Consider the following 16,695-nt stretch of genomic DNA (forward strand, 5'->3'; position numbering starts at 1 on the left):
AAATAATTGTCTTAAATGTATAAAATTCATCAATGAGCGGCAGGGAAGTGTGGGAAAGGAGACAAAGCCACATTTTCATATGGAGAAGGAGGAGGAGGAGGAGGAGGAGGAGAAGGAAGAAGAAAAGCGAGAGAGAGAGAGAGAGAGAGAGAGAGAGAGAGAGAGAGAGAGAGAGAGAGAGAGGGGGGGGGAGTAAGAGGAAGAGGAGGAGGAAGAAGAGGAAAATGAGAACACGAAGACGAAAAAGTAAAAGAGGGACAATAAGAACAAGAAGAGAGAGAGAGAGAGAGAGAGAGAGAGAATTTCCAGTGATGGTGGTTGAGTGTTTAGGGCGCCTTATTCAGAGGCCCAGAGCCATCAGTAGCTACTGCCCTACCTCCTGGTGTGTTGTCTGTGGGCGCACAAGGTCATCTCCAACAGTGAAACGGTGCTCCACGGCGGCCTGACCCAACCTCTGCCACGCGTGCTGTTTAAGCGAGCAGACGGACTTTAAATGTGGCAACACAGGGTAGCTACGTGCCCGGGCAGGAATTAATGACCCTGTGACCTTTCAAAGCAGTGGCACCCCTCCCTTCACGGTGCTCGCTGAGCAGGAAACCTAGGGTGACCTGAGTGACCTAAAGAAGCTGGAGAAACTAGTGAAAGACCTCCGCCGTGAACTAGCATCGACAAAAAGCCAGTTGCATAGCTACTGGTCTGTCAAGGACGGCTTCACGGACAAGCGGCGAGTGCTGGCGGAAGCTTTGAATATTGTCGATACCCTCATCGCCACCCGCGTCAGCTATGGAATACAACAGAGGTCAGTAACGTGCACAGCCAGGCCTCGGAAGATTGGGGTGGGGAAGGTGCCGTTGCCGCAGCTGCGTACCAACTCCCTAGGGAGTCAGGTCCCCCTCTGCCCTCTAATCCCTCCTCCTCTCCCTTCCAAGTTTCCTCTCATCAGCGGAGAAGCGGGAAACACCCCCAGCAAGCAGGAAAAATACCGCCATCAGCGCCAGCGAAGAGAGTGAGACGGAAGAGGGAGCTCCGCCTCCTGCACCACCGCCCTTAGCAAGGAAGCCCGCAGATAAATGGGCCACCCCGCCGGCGACACTGGCAAAAAAAGAGTGCTGCACGAAGTGGCAACACAATCTCGAGGTGTGGAATGGCACCTGAACCGAGGCGTCAGCCACGATACCAAGCTACCCCATCAAGGCTGCAGCAGCAGCAGCAGAAGCAGCGGCAGCAGCAGCAGCAGCAGCAGAGGCAGCGGCAGCAGCAGAAGCAGCTGCCGCAGCAGCAGCAAAAACTACAGCGGCAGCAGGAAAGGTGCCCTCAGTGTAAACGTCAAGGACGAACTGGGGAACAGTGCCCGTGGGTGTGTGAATACTGCCAAGGCTGTTTTCGCTCCTATCTGAACTGCCGCGACAGACTAGCTGATGAAAGGTAGCGGGAGTTGGTGCAGGCAGTGAGGCAGAGCAGCCAGATCTTGCTTGCTCTGCGTAGTGTGGGTAGGCAGCTGAGGGGCCCCGGACCCTCCCTGGTTCCTCCCCACGGACCCTTCCACTCCTGGCCCCTCACCCCATCTGCTCCAACCCTCCACCATGGCGGCGCACCGCACCACATCCCGCCCATGCACCTCGCCCAACAGTGAGTTGACAATAGTGTCAAGGTAATGTGAGAGGGTTTCACACAAACACTGGTGAACTCACACAGTGTTATAACCAGACACAGGGCAGACATTGTGTTTGTGTGTGAAACATTCCTGGACGTCAGTGTGCCACAGACCTATGTCCGTTTGCGGGGGTGCTCGCCATGGCTGGGAAAAGACCGTTTCACGCAAGGAGGGGGCGTGGCATTCTGTTATAAAGACACGGTGAATGTCCAGGTGGTGGAGCCTCCAGTTCCCGTGCTCAGGGAAATGGAAATACTGACGCTGAAGGTGACTGACAGTGACAGTAAAGATGTTACTCGTTGACTGCTATCGTCCCCCCCCTCGCAGGGGACAGCAGTGATAAATTTTTTGATAGCGAATCTAGACGCTATGATGACAGCCAGCCAGTGTAACAAAATGGTGATAGTGGAGGATTTCAACCAACATACTGTGCGTAATGCTTTCAACACCTTACTAGTGGTGCATGACCTACAGAACTTTGCTACCTTCCCAACACACAGGTCTGGATCGTCCCTTGACCCGGTGGTGACGGACCTCCCCGCCCACACTGTTCACTGCTCACCGCTGGATTTCGTGGGCACCTCAGACCACGTGGCTGTGCTCACTAAGCTCCACTTCCGCAGGCCATGTGAGGAGCGCACCACCCGCATCCTCTGGAGGTGGGAGGTTGCCAACTGGAGAGCACTGCGAGCTCCCCTAAAGGGGACGGACTGGCAGGACGTGCTGTGTGGCGACACTGAGCTGCAGGTGAAGCGGCTCACCGAGATTCTCCACGCTCTGCAGGTCTGCTGGGTGCCGCACTCCCAGTACAAAACAAGGGCTTCTGATCAACCTTGGCTTGGGCCTGAGTGTCACACTGCCTCTGACGCCAAGTACTGTGCCTGGCGAGCCTACAAGAGGCACTCAACGTGCGGAACTGGCGAAGGCATCGTGAGACGGCCCAGCGTATGAGGAACACTCAAGAGTGGGCTGCAGAACAATGGAGGGAGAACCTCAGGGGAAAACTAAGAGGTGGCCAAGTGGGGACAAAGAGGTGGTGGAGTCTTGTGAAGAAACAGAAGAGCGACGAGCGAGTCATTACCATCCCTTCTCTCTTGCGGGAGGACGGCAGCATGGCTCACACCGCCCAGGACAAGGCAAACCTATTGACCAAGCACTTTGCCGGAAAAATGTGCATCCCTGACCCTGAGAAAACTCATCTCACTCCCCCAGAAATAATAAAAGACAAATTAGTGTCAGTCACAGCAAGTGAAGCTGAGGTGAGGAAAGTACTTTTAAACCTGGACGAGAAAAAGACTGTGTGGCCGCATAAAATCAGTCCCCGCCTGCTTCAACAGTGTGCCGGTGAATTGGCGCGCCCACTCGCCTCACTTTCCAATCAGTGTTTCCAGATTAGCAAGTGGCCACAAATCTGGAAAATTAAGTGTTGTGTCAGTGTACAAAAAAAGTGGTAAAAGTGACGCTCAAAATTACCGCCCTGTGTCCCTACTGCCGGTGCTTAGTAAGATGATGGAGACCGTCGTGGCTTCGCGCGTCGCTGAGCACCTCGAACGATATTACCTGCTTTGCACCAGGCAGTTTGGCTTCAGGCAAAGCTGGTCAGCGGCTGACCTGCACCTGTTGCTGACAACTGACCTCAGTGCTGCCCTGGACCAAGGCAAGACCACTGCCGTCGTAGCGCTGGACATGGAAGGCGCATTTGACAGGGTATGGCACGCAACCCTGGTCAATAACCTCCGTGCTGCAGGCGTAAATGGGGCCCTCCTGTCGCTCCTCAGTGACTACCTGAGTGACAGGCACCTGAGGGTGGCTACTGGAGGGCGAGAGTCTGAGGTGCAGCCCGTCAAAGCAGGTGTCCCTCAGGGGAGCTGCCTCAGCCCCCTGCTGTGGAATCTGTATATAAAAGACCTATTGCACCTCCTCCTCAGTGCCAGGGCCTACGCAGATGATCTCGCGCTGACACACAGCTTCGGCCCTGGGGAGGAAGCCGCCACTGTGTCACAGCTTAGCAACACAATGAGGCACATCACAGCCTGGGGCAGTGCGTGGCAGGTGAGATTCGCACCGCTCAAAACCAAGCTGCTCATCGTCTCCAGGTCGAGGCCATCCCTGCGTTTCGACTTCACGGGGGAGACGCTGACATCGCAGGACAAGGTGGAAGTACTGAGAGTTACCTACGACTGTGGGCTGACCTTCAGGACCCACATTGAGCAGCTTGCCAGAGAGGCCTCGGGGAAGCTGGCCTTTCTGAGGAGGATATCGTGGCTCCTAGACAGCAAGGGTCTAGAAGTGCTTTATAAAGCACAAGTTAGACCCTCGATGGAGTACGCGTGCCTGGCGTGGGGTAGCGCGGCCCGCACACACCTTGTCTTCCCGGATAAGGTGCAGGAGAGGGCGTCGCGGCTCATCAAAGACAACAACGCTGGCCACGAGCCACGCCTCCACACCCTTCAACACCAGCGGGACGTGGCGGGAATCGCCGTCATCTATAAGGTGAATTTGTGTTGCGTGAGCCACCTACAGGCGTTTCGACAACCACCCCGCCAAGCTCAAGTGAACACCAGAGTCGTCAACCACGCACCCAAGGAACTCTTGTAGCCCCGTCGTAGAACGTGGCACCACAAAAAACTACAAAAAACATGTACGTTGGCTGGTGGAAAGCATCTTAGCCACACAGGTGGACCTGAAAGTGTCTACCCTGCAGGAGGTTTAAAAAACAGATAAATGACTGGCTGTTGTGTTGGCGTGGGTGAATTTATATAAGAGAGTTTGGTTTTCAGGTAGGAAACTAATAATGTTACCTTTAGTCTTTTAAAGTTACTTTTTACTAGTATGTAATATGTATGTAACTTGCTCTAGTACTTGCTTTTGTAATCCAGTATAAATAAGATTCTTCTTGTCCTCTCCACTTCTTGTCCTATCCACTCATTTGCTGATGATACCACCCTGCACTTTTCCACGTCTTTTCATAGATGTCCAACCCTTCAGGAGGTAAACATATCACGCAGGGAAGCTACAGAACGCTTGACTTCTGATTTTTCTAAAATTTCTGATTGGGGCAGAACAAACTAAGTATTGTTCAACGCCTCAAAAATTCAATTCCTCCATCTATCAACTCAACACAACCTTCCAGACAACTATCCCCTCTTCTTCAGTGACACTCAACTGTCCCCCTCTTCTACACTGAACATCCTCGGTCTGTCCTTTACTTATAATCTGAACTGGAAACTTCACATCTCATCTCTAGCTAAAACAGCTTCTATGAAGTTAGGTGTTCTGAGACGTCTCCGCCAGTTTTTCTCACCGCCCCAGCTGCTAACTCTGTACAAGGGCCTTATCCGTCCATGTATGGAGTATGTTTCACATGTCTGGGGGGGTTCCACTCGTACTGCTCTTCTAGACAGGGTGAAATCAAAAGCTTTTCGTCTCATCAACTCCTCTCCTCTAAATGACTGTCTTCAGCCTCTCTCTCATCGCCGCAATGTTGCATATCTAGCTGTCTTCTACCGCTATTTTCATGATAACTGCTCTTCTGATCTTGCTAACTGCATGCCTCCCCTCCTCCCGCAGCCTCGCTGCACAAGACTTTCTTCTTTCTCTCATCCCTATTCTGTCCACCTCTCTAACGCAAGAGTTAATCAGTATTCTCAGTCATTCATCCCTTTCTCTGGTAAACTCTGGAACTCCCTGCCTGCTTTTGTATTTCCACCTTCCTATGACTTGAATTCCTTCAAGAGGGAGGTTTCAAGACACTTATCCTTCGATTTTTGACAACCGCTTTGGACCCTTTTATGGGACTGGCATTTCAGTGGGCATTTCTTTTTTATTGGATTTTTGTTGCCCTTGGTCAGTGTCCCTCCTACATAAAACACACACACACACACACACACACACACACACACACACACACACACACACACACACCGCGTAGTGTAGTGATTAGCACGCTCGGTTCACAACGAAGAAGGCCCAGGTTCGAATCCCGGGCATGGCGAGGCAAATGGGCGAGCCTCTTAATGTGTAGCCCCTGTTCACCTAGCAGCAAGTAGGTACGGGATGTAACCCGAGGGGTTGTGACCCCGCTGTCCTAGTGTGTGGTGTGTAAGTGGTCTCAGTCCTGCCCAAAGATCAGTCACTATGAGCTCTGAGCTCTTTCCGTAGGGTAATGGCTGGCTGGGTGACCAGCAGACGACCGTAGGTGAATCACACACACACACACACACACACACACACACACATAGCATCCAGTGGGCGAATGGGGGAATAATGTGAAATAATTAGCTAAGGTCTCCGTGTGAGTGTATGTGCGTGTCACCTGATAATCTCTCTCTCTCTCTCTCTCTCTCTCTCTCTCTCTCTCTCTCTCTCTCTCTCTCTCTCTCTCTCTCTCTCTCTCTCTCTCTCTCTCTCTCCCTTAACCTCAGTCGTATACAAAATGCTAGAAACACTTATAGGAGACAAATTTGTACTACTTAAGAGTACTCAATACGGCTTCCGAAACAAACGCTCTTGTTTGACGAACCTCTTAGACTTCTACAATATTCTGAACCAGCATGAAGAAAGTAAAGCAGCAGATAGAATATACCTCGATTTTCGAAAGGCCTTCGACAAAGTCTCCCACAAACGTTTACTGATAAAACTAAAATCAAATGGTATCCAAGGCAACGTGCAGAGATGGTTACAAAACTGGCTACACAACCGTAAACAAAGAGTAGTAATAAATGGAAAACCATCCAACAGGACTAACGTAACCAGCGGGATAACACAGGAATTAGTCTTAGGGTCTGTTCTCTTTCTTGTTTATATAAACGACATAGATGAGGGTGTTACCAGTATAATATCGAATTTTGCTGATGACACCAAAATAACGAATTCAATACTTTCTAACGAAGTATTAGAAATGCAGAATAATCTAGATAAATTGCCAGAGTGGACACGAACTTGGCAAATGAGTTTTGATGCAGATAAGTGTAAAGTGCTTCATACAGGGTATCGAAACGAGAAAGCAAAATATATTTTAAACGGTACCCAGCTTAAAAGTGTAGACACTGAAACTGATTTAAGAGTAACAATATCGAGTAACTTAAAACTTAGCCAACAATATTCAGAAGTCGTAAAGAAGGCAAACAAAATAATTGGCTTAATCAGTAGATCTTTTAAATATAAATCTAAGGATACAATCCTTCCTTTGTATAACTTTTTAGTCCATCCACTTTTGGAATATTGCGTTCAAATATGGTGGTCATATTGCCAGAAAGACATCGATAAATTAGGAGTTCAGCGTAGAGTAACAAAAGTGATACTAAGCCTAAGAAACAAATCATATGAAGAACGTCTAAAAGAACTAAATCTATTCCCATTAAAATTAAGAAGACTAAGAGGCGACTCTATACAGGTGTTTAAAATCATTAAAGGCATTGATAACATGGACTGGAGTAAATATTTCACGATAGATTTTTTTTTTTTTCAAATTACACGCAAGGAAAGGATTGCAAAACTGTTGGGAAATCCTTCAACTCTCATGAATCAAATTTTTTATTTATTTTTTTTTTCCATCATGTAGTTAATCTTTGGAATGTGCTCCCTCGAGACCTGATAGAATGCAACACCGTAGAGACTTTTAAACGCCGTCTTGACAAACATTTTGCCAACTCCTCTCTCTTTCTCTCTCTCTCTCTCTCTCTCTCTCTCTCTCTCTCTCTCTCTCTCTCTCTCTCTCTCTCTCTCTCTCTCTCTCTCTCTCTCTCTCTCTCTCTCTCTCTCTCTTCCCATCCGCCTCCACCTCGTCCTTTCTCTTCTTCCTCCTTTTTCCATTAATAGTTAGCGTAGAGTAGTTACCCAAACATCCTATAAAAAAAGTAAGGACCTCAAGATCTCTTACTCTTTGGACCTCTTTTGTATTCATTTGCATTTTTCTTTCATTACAGGGAGATGATGATGATCGTCATCATCATGGTCATGAAGAGGAGGAGGATGAGGAGGAGGAGGGGGAGGAGGAGGAGCAGGAGGAAACAAGAGTAGCAGAAGAAGAAGAAGAAGAAGAAGAAGAAAGGAGAGAGAGACTTTTCGTGAATATTCCAATTGTGAGGGTAAGGAGGAAGGTATAGGAAGGCAGAGGCGGGGGAGGAAGAGGAAGAGGGAGGAGCGAGGAGGAGGCAGAGGGGAGGAGGAAAAAGAGGAGGAAAGAGGAGGAGGGAGTAGAAGAAAAAAAAAACTAGGTAAAAAAAAAGTATATATGTATGTATGTATATATATATATATATATATATATATATATATATATATATATATATATATATATATATATATATATATATATATATATATATGAAAGTTGTTAAACTTCACAAAACAAGATTGAAATGATAACGGTATTATTTCTATTGTCATAAATCACCGAAAAAATTATTGCCTCATGTGTTTAGAATTTAACAGTAAGCAGCAGGAAAGTGTGGGGAAGGGTATCACAGCCATATTTTCCATATGAATGATAATAATAATAATAATAATAATAATAATAATGAGAGAGAGAGAGAGAGAGAGAGAGAGAGAGAGAGAGAGAGAGAGAGAGAGAGAGAGAGAGAGGGGGGAGGGGGGCAGGAGGCGCAGTGACTGGTGTGAATCGTTTTCTCTTCCTTTAAGTCAACCGCTGCCCTTCATATGGAAGTTTTTACTTGTCAATAAGTAAATCCTCCAAAGATTAGAAGTGGTGAAAGATTGAGTGGAAAATAGACATGCCCTGGGTCCATAATTTTTGAGTGACTTTACTACTACCAGTGGCTCTTTCACCCATGTATTCTTTGTTCTATCTCTCCACCTTTCAAGTGGCCTTCTCCTAAGATTTGTTGCTTCACTTTCACACATTTCTTCTACAACTCTCAAGTCATTCACCTTTAGGTAGACCACCACTGATGTGAGCCTGTTCGGACGCCTCTCCATAGCCAGAATGATTCCCCAGCCATCAGCAGCACCAGAAAAAAACACAGCATCAATAGCCTGTCAAAAATAAATAATGGACTCAGGAACTGCAGACGCACATAAGCCATTACAGATCTAATCGCTAGGTGACCTGGATATTTGTGAACACATTAAAAGAAAAAACACACATCATCTTCAGTCAGTCAAAATCAAATCAGGACTATAGGCAGCATATTTACCTCCAGTATATAAGTGTATATATTTCAAACAGATGCAGATGTTATATGTGAGTTAAGATAATACATAGATTATAGTAGTAGTGGTAGTAGTAGTAGTAGCAGTAGTAGTAGTAGTAGTAGTAGTAGTAGTAGTAGTAGTAGTAGTAGTAGTAGTAGTAGTAGTAGTACCAACAGCAACAACAACAATAATAATAATAATAATAATAATAATAATAATAATAATAATAATAATAACAATAATGATAATAATAATTCATATATATACGTTCCTCTGTGTCATGCCTTAGTATCACATCTATACATTTTGACTAAGTCTTCTACACCTCGTCCTCCTCTTCTTCCTTTTCCTTCTCCTCCTCCTCCTCCTCCTTCTCCTTTTCTTCTTCCTCTTCCTTCTCCCCTCCCACATGAGTCATGGGTCATGAGTCCCCTTGTGTTTAGCACGAGCTGGGTGTTCCCACGCTTCTGAGTCACAGTCCATGATTTATTAAAAACAGAGGTGTACTCGAGTCCGTGCTACTTGGAGGAGACTGAGAGGGTTTGCAGCTAGTGGGGCCAGTTGTTTAAGGGCTATATGAGTAATTTACCACAATACACCTTTGACTAAACATAAAGCTTTTAGGTGCCTCCATTAATCTGTCTGTGAGTGCACTTTCTTGCAAGTCACTCGGTGTATGCAATTAGACCTGACTTCTCGGCTCCTCGGGAGGCGAGTACTTTGAGTGGCAGTGAGCGGTCCTCAACTCTCCTGCTGTTTCGTGGGCACTATGTCGGTGCACATGTCGTTTCGTTAGACGCAGAGGATTATTGCATGTTGCGTTGCAGTAAATTATCCTTCTTCCCCTAGCTGTGTCATTCCTGAAAGGGGGTAAAGCTTCTTCTGGGACGTTGGATATGATATTGCACAGCAGGAGATAATGTTCTACAGAAGTGGGTGGATATTGTCTTCTCGCTTGTGAGAGTGGCTTTCTGTAGAATATTATAATCCTTATATGTGCTTGTCGTTTGATGTAGTTGTCCCATCTTAGAATGTGGCTATCGATTCTTTCCCAGCTGATTAAGTGATTTGGCAGTTGTTATTATAATATTCCCTTGCCTGTTGGAGGATGAAACAGGCTGACGACCTCTTTCGTGTAACCTGGTGTTATGACTGTCTATATAAAGGATACAAGAGTAAAAAGAGGACCTTGTAACCCCTATTAAGGCCTGCACCAAGTCGCACAGATGGTGACTTGGCCCAGTTTGAAGTAGGTGTAAGAGGGGCGGGAATCTGTGGTCGTAACAGTATACATAATAATCGTTATAATAGTTGAATTATCATACCGTGGTATATCCAGTGGTCCCACTAGTATGTAATAATAATAATAATAAATTACTACTGCTAATGATAATTATTTAACAATAATGATAACAATTATGTTATGTAAGTGGCCCGAGAAAGCCGATATTTATTTATTTATTTATTTTGTAAATGCGGCATGTAGTGTCACTGTGAGTGTCTGAGTGTGCATGAGTGTGTGAGGGGGAGTTTGGCTCGGCAGGCTAACAACTAAATATTGTCAGGAGATTAGCGTGGGAGACAGCGTCCTGTAGAGCCCTGTAGAGTGACGCCAGTTGCTGCCAGAATAACGCTGAGAGAAGACAGACATGCAACTTCCTGTTCATACTCGCCTCCTCACTGTGTCTACCCTCCTGAGAGAGTGTGTATGTTATCTGTACAACTAACTAAATGACTATGCGCTCAAACTGAACTAGCAGTGTGCGTTCATGGCCTTATATAACCAGGATTAGTGTAGTGTACCTAAGATAAAACACTAGTGACTCCAATCTCCCAGTTTTTGCCTCCTTTCCTGATAACCGAGTGCAAGCAGTAGGACTCCCAAGGCCTCTGGTTACAGGACCCACATGACTGAGTGGTAAGTTGTACAGTGACATCAGCTCCAGAATCCTGACAACTGCCTGACAGACAGTGAGTGAGTGTCAGTGGTAGCCAGTCAGGTCTGATCCTACTAGCATATGCGTAACAATAATAATGATAATAATGATAAGTAGTAATAATAATAATAATAATAATAATAATAATAATAATAATAATAGTAATAATAATAATAATAATAATAATAATAATAATAATAATAATAATAATAATAATAATTTATCTATATGTACCTATATACCAGGCAGCTAATTGAACATGGGGTGGCTCTGACAAAGCACCACACACAAGCGCACACTTCATTCACACTCTGTAAGGCCCATCAGTTCCTTGCGGAAAAGGATAGTCTTATGGACAACTATATTCCTCAAGCTTAGGCATAGCACATCTGGCCATATATCTACAGCCACAGGAAGGCCTGACAACTCACATTGGTTCCTTGCACTTTCATAATGAGACAGTCCCCTATCCACCACGACCCTTTAAATTACAGACCTGTATTTTTGACGTCAGTCTGAGGAAAGTCACTTGAACATATTTTGTGCAAAATTATTTATGATACCACCAGTAATAACTTAATAAGTAATAACCAGTTTGACTTTCGCCCAGGAAGATCTACTAAGGACCAACTCTTATTAACGTACAATGATATCTCTTATGCACTAGATCAAGGTGGCAATGTTGATCTAATTCTTTTTTACTCTTCCAAGGCTTTTGACACGGTATGCCACAGTATTTTATTAAACAAACTGGGTATCACGGGCAACCTTTTGGGGTTGGTTCAGAGAATTTTTTGACCAACAGAGTGATGAATGCGGTAGTGGATCATAAACTGAGTCACACTTGTGATGTAGTGAGTCGGGTGCCACAGGACTCTGCTCTTGGTTCCTTGCTTTTTTTTTTTTCTTTTATACATTAATTTTCTCACTAATAGTACAAAAGTTTTTCCTAATGACCTTAAATTATATATCACAGTTAAGACAAACTCTCCACATTCTCTTGTGCAAGATATGACCACATGTCAAACGGATATTACTCTTCCATGAATACCAATGTGTAGTATTACGACAACATGGCATGGAACACCTGAATTACTTCCAAAGATTGAAAGCTTTGGATTTATACTCGGTTTACAGTTGACTCTTGCGTCATGACATGGTAAAGTATTGGCAAATATTTCACAGTCATTGCGCTACAAGAACATGTTCTGTAACCCAACATTAGATACCATGTAAGGTTATCAGTACAAGACTGCTCAAGTGAGAACACAATTAGATATACACAAACGATTCTTCAGTGTCAGAGGAACTCTCTTCCCCAGAACGTTGTTTCTGCCAAAACAGTATCTGGTTTCAGGGCATCTCTTTCTGTACATCTTGGCGACCATCTTTTTGAATTATATATATATATATATATATATATATATATATATATATATATATATATATATATATATATATATATATATATATATATATATATATATATATATATATATTGTTGTGTACGCCCCTTTTTTTGGCCTTCAGGTGCTTTCAGGTACACACTTACTGAGAGGTACACACTATTGAGAAGGGGCAAAGGGCAACAAAACACAGACCCACTAGGACTCCTGTCTTTATTGCCCACACAGAGAGGTACCACAGGGCACAAGGCACACTACCACACTACAGCATAAGTCAGGGTCACACCACCGGCCCTCACTCTGCAAAATGTCTCTGTCACTGGATAGCACGTCTCACCTCACAGAGCAGCTGCAGGCGCACATCACGCCACGAGATCACAGTTCGTACACAGCGTTGCACAGCTAGCATCAAGTACTCACTGTCTTAGTCTGCTGGGGCACAGTCACGTCGTTGCAGCAGCAGACAATCAGTGTCATAGCATCACACAAGGAAAGCATCTTCCAGCCAAACATCATCTGGGCCAGAGTATAGTCTGTGGTCTCTTGTTGCGCTAACCGGTATACCATCAAGGCAAATGGGAGCCACAGATCCCAATTCTGTTGGTCTGAGCTGCAGTACTTGGCCAACTCCTCCACCAGCGTCCGATTGAAGCATTCAACCATGCCACCACTGTGGGGGCGGAGAGGCGTGGTGCGAGTCTTCTGCACCCCCAATAGCTCACAGCACTGCTTAAACACCCTGGACTCAAATTCCCGGCCTTGATCGGAGTGTAGTTCTCCCGGGATCCAGAACCTGCTGAAAAGCTCTCACCAGCACACTAGCCACAGTCTCTGCCTCGTGATCCGGGATCCTGTATGCTGCTGGTCACTTGGAGAAATAGTCCATGGCCACCAGAATGTAGCGGTTACCTCGGCAGTGGTCCAGCAATATCCACCGCCACCCGCTCCATGGGCGCGCCGTACAGATAAAGCTGGAGTGGAGCGAGTGTACAGTGCGCGAGACTCTTCTTTGGCAGCACAGGTGCGGCACAACCTGCACCACTCCTCTACGTCCCATCTCATGCCGATCCAGTACAACGTTGGCGGCAGAGAGTCCTCTTTTGTCCTCTGATGAAGGCGGCAGAGAGTCCTCTTTTGTCCCTTGTGCAAACCAGAGACACCATCGTGAGCCTCCTCGAGCAGTTCAGCGCGGAGGGCAAGGGGAACCACCAGGGCACAAGGATACCACAGGGCATAAGGCACACTACCACATTACAGCATAAGTCAGGGTCGCACCACCAGCCCTCACTCTGCAAAATGTCTCTGTTGCTGGGTAGCATGTGTCACCTCACAGAACAGCTGCAGGCGCACATCACGCCATGAGATCACAATTCGTACACAGCGTTGCACAGCTAGCATCAAGTACTCACTGTCTTAGTCTGTCTTAGTCTCACCAGGCACGCTCCTCTGTGGCTGCATCCTCCCAGCATCGCTGCAAGACGTCATCCTGCAGCCTCAGTGTCACCCACTGCTCTATCAGAGCTTTCATGGCAGGACTCTCTGGCGACAATTCCTCCTTCCCGGCTGCTCGCCCTCCTCCAACCACCTTATCACTGGGGCAAGGTCAGAGTCTACTTGCTGTGCGTCCCTCCACCGCTGGCTAGCCTAGCGGGATCCACCTTCCACTCGCAGGTGGCAGCAGGTAACAGCTTCACGCCTGGAGCAGTGCAAGCACCCCGTCTCGCAAGGTCGGCGGCTCAGGCTGTCCGCGTTGCCATGAATCCTTCCCGGCCGATGCACCATACGGTAACTGTATTCCTCCAGGTAGCCCAGCCATCTCAACAGCTGTCCTTCCGGGTCCTTCAGAGTTTTCAGCCACCGGAGAGCAGCGTGATCGGTCTGGATCACTCAGCCCTGTAAAGGTAGGAGTGGAAGTGCGCCAGATTCCGCACTACTGCCAGTAACTCCTTCCTGGTTACACAGCAGTTTCGTTCTGGCTTGCTGAACTTGGCACTGTAGTAAGCCAGGACGTCCTCCTTCCCTTCTTTCACCTGCGGCAGCAGGAAGGGGAGAGTGGGATCAGGGAACGGCAGCATCGGAGCACTCGTCAGCGCCGCCTTCAGGCCATCAAAGGCGCCCTGGCACGCTTCATCCCAGATGAAGCGGGCGTTCTTCCTGGTCAGCCAATTCAAAGGTGCAGCGAGGGTGGCGAAGCCCTCCACGAATCTCTTGTAATAATTACAGAGGCTGAGGAAACTTCGTACGCCCGCCACCAACGTTGGGACGGGGCCACTCCACCATAGCTGACACCTTGCTGGAGGACTCGAAGGTGCATTTCTTTGGGCTCAGCTTCAGGTGTGCCTCTCGCAGGCGGCGCAGTACCTCCTCCAGCCTTTCCAGCTCCTTCTCAAACGTTCCTAGAAACACTAGGACAACGTCGAAGAAGACTAAGATGGACTTCCACTGCAGCCCTACCAGCACCTTCTCCAACAGGCGCTCGAAGCACCTCGGGGCGTTGCACAGTCCGAACGCCATCACATGGAATTGCCACAACCCCTGGCCAAAGGAGAACGCTGTTTTCTGCTTATCTGCCTCTGCCATCATGACTTGGTGGTACCCCGACTTGAGATCCAAAGTGGACAGCCATTGCACGCCAACCACTGCGTCCAGGGTGTCATCAATCCTGGGCAGAGGGTAGGAGTCCTTCACCGTGACGTCATTCAGTGCTGTAATCCACGCAGAAGCGCCTGGTGCTTCTTACTCATCAGGACCACCGGCGACGACCACGGACTGTCCAACTGCTCCAATACTCCCTGCGCTGCCATTTTGTCCACCATGCACTGCATCTCTTCCCTCTTGGCCAGCGAGACACGTCGGTGAGGCTGCTTGATCGGCGGGCTGTCAGCTGTTGTGATGCAGAGCTGGACCAGCTATGTACGACCGATGTCATTGTCACTTCGACTAAGCACATCTGTATACTCCACCAGCAGCTTCTCCACCTTCCTCACCTGGCTAGGAGTCAGCTTGGCAGCACTTCTCGCCGCTAAATCCACCAAGTGCGTGGGCAGTACGCGCCCCACCTCATCCGTGCCGCTGCCCGCTCCACTCGTGCCGCTGTTCACCGCTGTCTCGTGTGCTCAGGCTGATGTGGTGATGCTTCCGTTTCCTCCTTCCTTCGAGACTCGACATCGAAGCCCCAGTCCTTCACCGCCAACGACAGAACGGGCCACGGGGCCCTTCACCTGTTCAGCAGTGCCTAAAAGAAGCAAAAGCACCTCTTCACCACGTACCTTCATCGTCATCCTCCCGAAGTCGATACAAGCTACACTCTGAACCAGAAAATCCAGCCCCAACAAGCAGGGTTCCTCCATGTCGGTGACGTAGACTGGTAACTCCTCTTCGACACAACCCACCGCAATTTTGGATGTCACAGGCCCGCGGAGAGTCACATAGTGGCCAGTGACACCACACAACTGCCGGCCCGACACAGGAAGGTCTCGAGCCGCCACCACCTCCCTGGCGAACGTCCTCTCAGCGCCGGTATCCACCACGAGACAACACAGGCGGCCATCCACTGCATCTGGCACCTGGACTGCTGGTGCAGCAGCACAGCGGCACTTTACACAGATGGGGCCTGGGAAGACTCGGCTGAAGAGCGGTCCCCGCTCCCAGCCCGACCGTGTTTCCCCACACCAACACAGCATCCTTCAGTTGCTGGCAGGAATCATGGTGGTGGCCCGGCTGTCCAGAGTTCCAACAGTAGGCCCTGGGAGGGGAACGAGTGCGCAAGTCATCCAGCGAGCGCGTCGCTGGCTGCACCTGCATGCGGTGGGCACGGAAGTGGTGGCGGGGAGTGGTCGGGGCAAGACTAGATGCTGCCGCTCTCCCAGTGGTGTACAGAAGGCCTCAAACTCCATGGCCTTCGCCAATACCTCCTGCATATCCCCTGGGTGTGCCTGTTTTATGTAGGTCTGCACCTGCTGGTTCCCGAGGGCATCTACGAAGGAGTCGCATTCCAACATCGCCACCATGTCCTCTGGGGCAGCTGGGTACGCTCGCCGCACCAGGGACTCCACAGCCTGAGCCAGTTGCGGGAGTGACGCGCTCCGCCCTTCAGTTGTTCCCGGTATACCTGCGACTGGAAGACACTGCCAAAGCGCCTCTTCAGAGCCTCCGCCACCCTCTTGTAGAACAATTGCTGCTTCATCGTCAGGTGTGCCAGGATCTCCAGCGCTGGTCTACGCAGACTGGCCACCAACTGCAGCTCCTTGTCCTCAGTGCTCCAACCTTGTCCTCGGGTGAGCAGCTCGAACTGGGCCTGGTACGTTTCCCAAGCCACTAGCTCATCAAACTCTGCTGGTTTGCACTGGCCAGAAGCTCCACCAGCGGTCCGGGGAGAAGCCGCGACCGAGGGAGGTGGAGGCTGTGAGCACAATGGGGTGACAGTGATGGGTTGTGGTGACGCAAAGTACCTTTACCACCTCTAGCGGATGGCGACGACCACACCCGCTCACCAGGCTGTCCGCTGTTACTTGCATAGAGTCCTGTGTCCCCAGGCTCCGAC

General features: G+C 48.4%; 1 protein-coding gene across 2 annotated transcripts in view; it reads right to left on the reverse strand.

The window, feature by feature from the left end:
• Positions 1-16,695, reverse strand: part of LOC135089172 (uncharacterized) — a 119,700-nt gene that overhangs the window by 83,464 nt on the left and 19,541 nt on the right. The window contains exon 4 of one of the 2 annotated variants that reach the window (XM_063984472.1): positions 8,546-8,650. The exons of the other annotated variant lie outside the window; for it this stretch is intronic. Within the exon in view, the coding sequence (XP_063840542.1) occupies positions 8,546-8,650 (105 nt within the window). The remainder of the gene's footprint in view (positions 1-8,545; positions 8,651-16,695) is intronic. 2 annotated transcript variants of the gene reach the window in all.

Source organism: Scylla paramamosain, chromosome 32, assembly GCF_035594125.1.
Source record: "Scylla paramamosain isolate STU-SP2022 chromosome 32, ASM3559412v1, whole genome shotgun sequence".
Lineage (NCBI taxonomy): Eukaryota > Metazoa > Arthropoda > Malacostraca > Decapoda > Portunidae > Scylla > Scylla paramamosain.